Here is a 9,314-nt window from a genome sequence, read left to right on the forward strand (position 1 = left end):
TTGTTAACACACAGAAATCTAAACTTTGGCCCAATTTGCACAACCTTAACTTCATGTACCAATCGCTCGACCCGAATTGTCACTACTTCACACTCTTTTATGACTCCCTTCTGACTTTCCTTCTTTACACTCTGACACCAATTGCAAATCACCTTGTTGTCTAAACACTACACACAATTCTCATTTATGGCACACACCTCTCATGTAAAAGCTCAACGCTTCAAGCGACAATACACTCTGCAGTCAATTGCACATTAACTTGTCAAAACACTAAATACAATGTTCTATTGTTACACACACTTCTCATGTGACATCTCAGTGGTATGAACCTACAGCACACAAGTGTTCAAAACTCAACACATTCAGATCTGGTGAGCAATTAGCAATCAGGACTGCAGTAGTCTTGAGCCTCCTCCTCTGTGTTTGGTGAATGGACAACCTTGAAGAGAGCAACCTGAGAAGGAGAAGTGTAAGTCAGAGGAGGAGCAATAGGAGAACAGAGAAGACTCTGTCCTCCTCTTGCTCCTCCTGTCCTGTTCCTGCAGGAGCATGACAGAGGAGCAGGGGGAGCAGGAGAAGGACAGAGAGTAGGAGTAGTAAGAAGACGGAGAACTATTATAGCCAATGAGATTCAGGCCACTGTGATAGACCATGTGCTGAACTATGGTTTGAGCATGAAGGCTTGAGGGTTTTGCTGCTGGCCTTCCTTGATGACTTCCACAAACAACTTGTTCCACCAGATCACATTGATGATCCATAAAGAAATGATGTTGTCATCTGGGACAATGTGAGATTCCACCGGGCTCTGCTTGTACGTCAGTGGTTCCAGGACCACCCACATTTTAGAGTGTGATTCCTCCCGGCATACTCTCCATTCCTCAACCCCATAGAGGAGTTCTTTTCTGCTTGGAGGTGGAAGGTGCATGAGCGAAACCCCAGACGCAGGTCCCACTTGTCCAGGCCATGGAAGCAGCCTGTGGTGACGTCAGCCTCGAGTCCATTCAGGGATTCATACGCCACTCAAGGCGGTTCTTCCCGAGATGTCTAGCTAGGGAGAACATCGCCTGTGATGTGGACGAGGCCCTCTGGCCTGACAGAAACCGAAGGCATGATGATGCTTGATCATGATTAGATCTCAGTCATGTACAAAAATAAAACAAACGCGGCCGAACATGACTCAACTGGGCAATCGGCAACGAGAGCTACTCACTGTGTTCTTATGATCGCCCGATTCAATTTACTGCACAGGTACTTAAAGAATTGTAAATACTGTATGAGTGCATTTTATGTGCACCATGCAGCAACAGTTGTCAGAAAAGCACTCTGGGTCTCAATATTTCATAATAAGTACCCATGTTTCCTTTTTCTGAACAGCGATCGTTGCATATGTTAACACACGTACACACAATATGCGTTATCACTTGATTTACAATGCATCAGCCAGCGGTGAGTTCGTGTTCGTGTTACAAGCGCATAACGACTTCCTCACAGGGATCGACAGTCTCGTTGCCTCACTCTCGGAGAAAAGAACCAAAGCAAATGGTACAAGATGAATTAATCTGACAGGTGTGTCAACCTAGCGAAAATGGCACGAGGAAGTCTTTACCTCAAATTAACTCAAAATTACACAGTAGACGTTTAGGCATGAGTCTGCAAGGCAAGTGAATGTGGTTGTTCAGAAACAAGATTCATTTAGTCTTTGGCAGAATGTTCTCATCAAATGATCACTTTAAAAAAAAAAAAAAAACTGATAAGCTACGAGCAACCCTAACAAATGCATTGACTGGATACCACATTAGGTACACCTGCACAATTTAATGAAATCCAATCCAAAAATAATCAGGATTCAGCCTTTACAAACGATAACATGGTTCAGTGTTGATTGAAAGGTGCTAAAGATGTTTTTTTTTGTTTTTTTTTAGATGGTTGTCCTCTAACTGGAAATAGCATGAGAAAGAGGCAAAAGACTACATTACATTTGGAAAATTATACATATTTATTTTGAGGAAACATTATTTGGCACCAAGATGATAACATACTTCTAGAGCATTCTAATCTACAAGTTATAGTATATAATATCACGCTTTGAGAAAGGGTATGAATAATTTCAGAGATGGAACATTTTCTCATTATGTGAACATTGATTAGTAAACTTTACATCAAGTATTACAGTAACTGCCACTTTCCTGTCATTTCAATCAAAAAGTTACTAATTCATCATATAAAAATAGACTTAACATTTCAATTTGAACCGAACCGCATCACATTGAAGTGCTCCCGAAAAATTGGTTCCCTTACTTCGCTAAAAGGGGCAAAAACAACAAACGACTTAATTTCAAATTACAGAGCCATTCCTTCCAAAACGCAAGAAACAATGTTAAATTAAAACGGAGCAATATTAGGAAAACCGTGTGCAGATGTCTCCAATGAAATTGCATGTGCAGAGCCACTGAACTTAAATCTGTAAGCATAGTGGGTCAAAGTGCTTGATGATTGTGGATACAGTGATTTGTTAAGAAAAATATCACAAAAATAACACAGAGCCCGTGTTGACAAGTGAGTGTGTCTCAAAAGAAAATGAGCCGTGAGACCTTCGTATGGGGAGGAAAGAGGAACTCTAATAATAATGAGGACTATCTCAGATATTGTGAAGAGAGGACAAGGAGCAGCGTTTTTCCCAGAGTTGAGGCACAGAGAAGTAGATTATCAGTACGGTGTATGTACGTGTACTCATGCGTGTAGTTTAGCAAGCACAGTTCCCTTGGCTGTCGGAAGACGAGTCTTTCAGGCCCTGGTTCCTGTGGTTGGCCACCAAGCTTATGTCTCCCTCGATGCTCTCGTTCATCTTGTCACAGATGACATCCACGAGGCGCTCAAACACCTGCTTGACGTTGATGTTGTCCTTCGCGCTGGCCTCAAAGAACTGGAAACCTGGTCGCGAGAGACGGGAGAGTGTTGATTTACAACATACAAACGTGCCGGTCAGATTCCCAACTAAAAGGTTTTCGCACCGAGGTCCTCCGCCAGACGCTGGCCATCTTCGGTCGGTATGAGCCTGTCATCCTCCAAGTCGCACTTGTTACCGATTAAGATCACCTGAGCGTTGTCCCAAGAGTATGTTTTAATCTGTGTAGCCCTGCGGGACAGACAACAAATGACAGGAAAGTACAAATGCAATGACGATAATTATTTATTTGATGCTTGATGCTAAACGGCATAACAATATTCAACATTCAACACACCAGTCCTGAACTGCATTGAAGGACTCCTGGTTGGAGATGTCATACATGAGCAGGAAGCCCATGGCCCCTCTGTAGTAGGCAGTGGTGATGGTCCGATAGCGTTCTTGTCCTGCTGTGTCCTGCATTTCAACACATATTCAGAGTTAGATCAAGTTTTTAGGTGAACATTTATATTACAGTCTTCCCTCGCTATAACGCGGTTCACTTTTTGCGGTCTCGCTGTATCGCGGATTTTTTTTTAAGTGCAATTTTGCATATTTTTTTACAGTAATATACCCATTTTATAAAAATTTATGAAGTTTTGAACATTATCAATGTTTGAACAAGAGAGAACTGGGAGAACATGTCAATGCCTCAATGAGAAAAGTGTATAAATTGTGCGGTCGGGGATTTTTGAGCCTTAAAACATTTATAAGAATTGTAAAACATAAAGCTAACTACTTCGCGGGTTTCATTTATTGCGGGTATTTTTTGGAACCTAACCCCAGCGGAAAACAAGGGAACACTGTACTGTATTTTAGATTTTTATTTTATTTTATTTTTTTTTATTATTATTTTTTTGCAGTTAGCACTTTGTAGAATTGTACATTATCATATTGAGTTTGTGTTCCAATGATACAAATGATTTTGTTGTTGTTATTAGTGTAACTAATGCTTAAGGCTGTGCAATTAATTGAAATTCAATTAAAATTTTAATTATTACACTCCGCAATTACTAAATCAGCATAAATTAAAAAAATAAACAAATTTTTGAGTTGTTTAAACTTACAAATTTGCACCTTTCTTAAATAAAAAAAAAATGAATGTGCATGATTAGTGTTTCAAAGAATGTTAGTTGTCAATATTTTTTTGTATTAGATTTCCAGTTTAAACATTTTCTTGTTTTGAACCAAAAAAAATAAATGATCATCCTACTGCAGTGCACATGCTCCACTCCAACTTCAAGTTTTTGCCAACAAAATAAATAAATAAATAAATAAATACTGTATATTATTATTATTTTATCTTTTTTTAAATTAGTCTTAATATTTTTAAATGGGTAAACATTTTCTTGTTTTATTCCAAAAATATAAATGATTGTCCTACTGCACTGTGCACAAGCTGCACTCAAAAATCCAGTTTTTGACAACATAAATAAATAAATAAATAAATAAAGTACATTATTATTTATTTATCTAATTTTTAATGGGTCTTAATTTTTTTAAATGGGTAAACATTTTCTTGTTTTGTACCAAAAAAAAAAAAGATCATCCTACTTCAAGATTTTGCCAACATAAACAAACAAACAAATAGATAAATAAATAAATAAATTCTGTTTGGTCCAAAAGTTGTTTCTATTTGTTTAATTGGTCTTAATATGAATTGAAATGCTTAAACATTTTCTTCTTTTGCACCAAAAAATAAATAATCGTGATTATTTCCCATAATTGAGCAGCCCTACTCATGCTAATCAGTGCTATATTTATAAAGGCATATTTTTGTGCAGTCCCTCACAATAGTATTGATGTTGATTCAACTGGACATTTGAACAACAGTAATTGTAAACAGCAAAACTTTTTCACCACAAGGGAGCACTATTGTTCACTATCCACATAGTGTACACTGCAGTGGCACTCAAGTGTATCTTGAGCAGTGTTGCCGGTAACGCGTTACTAAAAAGTTGCTTTCTAAAGTAACTAATAGTCTAACGCGTTACTTTATTCTACAAAGTAGTCTGATTAAAGTTACTGTCCAGAGAATCAATGCGTTACTCCACATTTTCATGAAGAAGGCAAACTATCTCACTGTTGTAACAGTCACAAACAACTACTGCTAACTACGAAGATGAGGCAGAAGTCATTGATCACCACACTGAATTCAGCCATGGTCTGGTCATGAATGGTTTGCACATTCAAAACAAAAGTGATGATACTTTTACTACTAGTTTTATTAACCAACAGGCACACAACACAACAAAAAAAGTGTGCATTATGGACCATAAAAGTGGTAAAAAAAATAATTTATTTCCATCCTCAACTGGTCCGTGAAGCATTATGGGATGAGGTCGTCTCCGCCCTCTCGCCAGGGGGAGTGACGTCAGACAAGTTACGTTTTCAGTAGGGGTGGAACAAAAAAACGATTCAACCGAACCATCGTTCGTCAAGGGGAGCTAAACGACCGTATCGGTTGCGAGTGAGGCTTTATGGTTTTCATAACAATAGCAAGAGTTCTGCGCCGTGCTCTACTTGTTTTGTTTACATTTCAGTAGCATCACCATTCAAGCTACTTCCGTGTTTCCGTGCTCGCGACACGGCGCGCGCGCGCGCAACGAGTGACAACATACAAATGGAGACAGTTAGCAGAAGCCGGTGCCGTACATCTCGGTATTTCCCATGGCTATCGAGTCCTCTCGGTGCACTTGTATGTCCCGGGCCGGCGTTGGTACTGCGCGCGAGCCAAAAAGAATAACTCCCGTGACGATCCAATGCATGGATTCAAACGACACAGGTATGTCCCACAGCCAACACACCAGCTATGCTAAAAGCACACTGCAAGTATCTCATTTCTCAGTTTGTGGCTCCCTGTCAATGTCTACAACTAGCATGAGCAGCAGATAGGAGAACTGAGACGTGCCCGCGATTACGACAGCCCAAAAAACAAAATATAAACAGTAGTGATTCTGTGGTCATCATCGTGTCTCAGATTAAAAAAACAAAAAAAGATGTCATACATTAACCAAAAATGAAAGTGATGACAAAAGAAAAAACAATTGTTAAATACAAAAATTGTTGATTAAAAAGGGAAATGAACTTTTGGAAATATTTTTGCATATATTAAGTGGTTAAAATGTGTTTGATAGATTTATTGTTCCATAAGGTGGCTTCATATTTCTTTTGGCTGGACGGTAGGTTTATTTCATGTCTTAAATTTATGTTTCTGAAATACTTCACAATGTGCAAATATTCTGTTTAATTGTGTTGGTGTCTGTCTAAAGGTTAAATATTTATATTTAACATTAAATTATCAACCTTTTGTTTTCCTGATCCTTATTTTGAAGAGAAAAAACAAACAAACCAAAAAACAATTATAACTGTCAATAACTACTAATAAATATTTAAACTGATACATGTGTACACACTGGAATAGCGGAACAAACAAACAATAGAGGAATTAAGGGGATTTTCATTTTCAACCTGGATAGATTTTTATTTTTTGTTTTATAAAAAGTATTTACGTTACAAGAAGTCAAGAGCGACTGCCTATTTTGTTTTTCATTAAAAAAAACTTTATTTTCATGTTAAAAATGCACTTTCAATAAAGTATTTGGAACTCCGTTTCTACTGCATTATTTTTATGTTGAGATGGTGTTATCAGCAGCTGCTGAAAGTAACTAAAAAAGTAACTTTTAATCTAACTTAGTTACTTTTAAAACCAAGTAATCAGTAAAGTAACTAAGTTACTTTTTCAAGGTAACTGTGGCAACACTGATCTTGAGAGACCACCAGTGGCTTTGGGGTAAATACTAGGGGTGGGAATCTCTGACATGAGGCCGATTCGATATGAATCTCGATACACAAGTTGCGATTCGATTGAAAAACGATTATCTTTCAGAACAGAACGGTTCGATACGGTTCGATTAAGTTTGGGAACGATACAATTTTCGATTCGATACGATTCATTTCAATATTCCAAACTTATAGTGACATTTGTTGCTTGTAAACATTCTTAAAACACCACAAATGTTTACAGTATCTACAAATTTGTTAAAAAAGAACAACAACAATGTCTTCTATATTTTTATATATTGAATCAATTACTGTATTTAAATGGACCGCAACAAAGGGCTGGGCGATATGACTGAAAAATGTATCAGTTTAAATATTTATTAGTTGTTATTGACAGTTATAATTTTTGTTTTTTAATTAAAAATAAGGTTTCAGGAAAACAAAAGGCTGATAATTCAATTTGAAATATAAATATTTAACCTTTAGACAGACACCAACACAATTAAACAGAATATGTGCACATTGTGAAGTATTTCAGAAACATGAAATAAACCTACCGTCCAGCCAAAAGAAATATGAAGCCACCTTATGGAACAATAAATCTATCAAACACATTTTAACAACTTAATATATCCAAAAATATTTCCAAAAGTGCCCTAACCTTTTTATCAACAATTTTTGTTTTTAACAATTTTTGTTTTTCTTTGTCATCACATTCATTTTTGGTTAATGTATGATATCTTTTTTGTTTTTTTAATCTGAGACACGATGATGACCACGGAATCACTACTGTTTGTTTTGTTTTCTGGGCTGTCGTTCATTTTGAGTTTGATGACGTAATTGCGGGCACGTCTCAGTTCCCTTCTGCTCATGCTAGTTGTGTACATTGACAGGGAGCCACAAACTGATAAATGAGATACTTGCAGTGTGCTTTTAGCATAGCTGGTGTGTTGGCTGTGGGACATACCTGTGTCGTTTGAATCCATGCATTGCATCGTCACGGGAGTTATTCTTTTTGGCTCGCGCGCAGTACCAACGCCGGCCCGGGATGGCGTTGGTACGCCGAGTGCACCGAGAGGACTCGATAGCCATGGGAAATACCGAGATGTACGGCACCGGCTTCTGCTAACTGCCTCCAGTGCATGTTGTCACTCGTTGTGCCGTGTCGCGAGCACGGCGTTGACGGTAGGCTCCTCCCCAAGGTGCGTAACGTCTTTGCATTATGTTTACAACATCCGGGGAATGAAGCGTCTCTGAGCGCTACTTTGCTAGCTCTCTGTAAACACGGAAGTAGCTTGAATAGTGCTGCTACTGAAATGTAAACAAAACAAGTAGAGCACGGTGCAGAACTCTTGCTATTGTTATGAAAACCATAAAGCCTCACTCGCAACCGATTCACAGCAACGCGATATCCGGTCCACAGCTTTACAAGCAATGTATCTAAGGATTCCCGGCGGATTTTGTATCGGTTGACAAGTCTGCTACCGATACGGCCGTTTAGCTCCCCTAAACGACCGATGGTTCGGTCGAATCGGTTTTTTGTCCCACCCCTAGTAAATACAATACAGTATAGAAACAATATTTTTGTTCACATATCAATGTCAGTGACATTGAGTGACAGGCAGAAGACAATAACAGTATAACAATAACTAAGTTTATTGAGAACTGATGTTTTCATTTCTACTCTTGTCTTCGCTTCACAACTATACAAGCACAGTCTAACAACATACAATTGTAAATAAGATTGATTTATTCTTATTGGAGGTCGAGAAGCACAGGTTGCAGTTGCTGCTGCCAATATGGAAGAACAATCATAATTTGGACATAATACTACAGGTGTAAATGCTTTGGTGGGTACACATGGGAAATAAAGATAAACGAGAGACCAAGTGGGAGTTGGTTACTTGGTAACGTCTTTCATTTACATGAGGGTCGCGTGTGTTCGTTTGTCTGACGTTGTACAACACGTTGAAGGGGGGAGTGTTGTCCAGGTAACCGTGGGGGCAGTCAGGGTTATGAATGTCCAATTACTTGGACGACAGAGTGCTCTTCCAAAAATGATCCCAATCACTTTGTAAAAAAGTCATCCCCTAACCAATTTCAAAACTTGAAAGGAAAACGTAGTGTTTTGGTCAAAATGTACAAGTAAACGAAAGCAGTGTGAAGCTAAGCGATGGCTTCAATGACGTCAGTGGGACCCTGATCTTGAAACATGCGTCACTTACGTTTTTATGGGATGCCAAACAAAGCACCCACAGGAGATCATCCATGCGCTCACTGCACTCAACAATACTTGAATGAGAACACAAGATCTAATAAAACTTGTCTGACAATAATGGTTTGATTTATACTGTCAGAGGATGATCACAGAGTTGGTTCTAATCTCTTGAGCAGATAAGGCAATACGAAAATTACGAATAGTAGACAAACCTCTCTCTTCAGCTTGGTTTAAACTACATCGAAAAACTGAATCTGAATTGTATGATTTGAATTTGAATGTATTAGTTTGGAACTTGAAACTGAATTGAAATTTATTTCATGTGTTTCAATTTTTATAAGCCTGTGTTTGAACCTGATGAAATGACAA

At 38.2% G+C, this 9,314-nt stretch overlaps 1 protein-coding gene across 1 annotated transcript in view; it reads right to left on the bottom strand.

Moving 5' to 3' along the window:
• Positions 1 to 1,972: 1,972 nt before the first annotated feature.
• The window catches only part of rab3db (RAB3D, member RAS oncogene family, b), a 25,103-nt gene continuing 17,761 nt past the window's right edge, over positions 1,973 to 9,314 (bottom strand). The window contains exons 3-5 of the mRNA XM_077499577.1: positions 3,243 to 3,361; positions 3,012 to 3,136; positions 1,973 to 2,931 (exon numbers count right to left, since the gene is read on the bottom strand). Coding sequence (XP_077355703.1) covers positions 2,744 to 2,931; positions 3,012 to 3,136; positions 3,243 to 3,361 — 432 coding nt within the window. The 3' untranslated portion in view covers positions 1,973 to 2,743. The remainder of the gene's footprint in view (positions 2,932 to 3,011; positions 3,137 to 3,242; positions 3,362 to 9,314) is intronic.

Source organism: Festucalex cinctus, chromosome 1, assembly GCF_051991245.1.
Source record: "Festucalex cinctus isolate MCC-2025b chromosome 1, RoL_Fcin_1.0, whole genome shotgun sequence".
Lineage (NCBI taxonomy): Eukaryota > Metazoa > Chordata > Actinopteri > Syngnathiformes > Syngnathidae > Festucalex > Festucalex cinctus.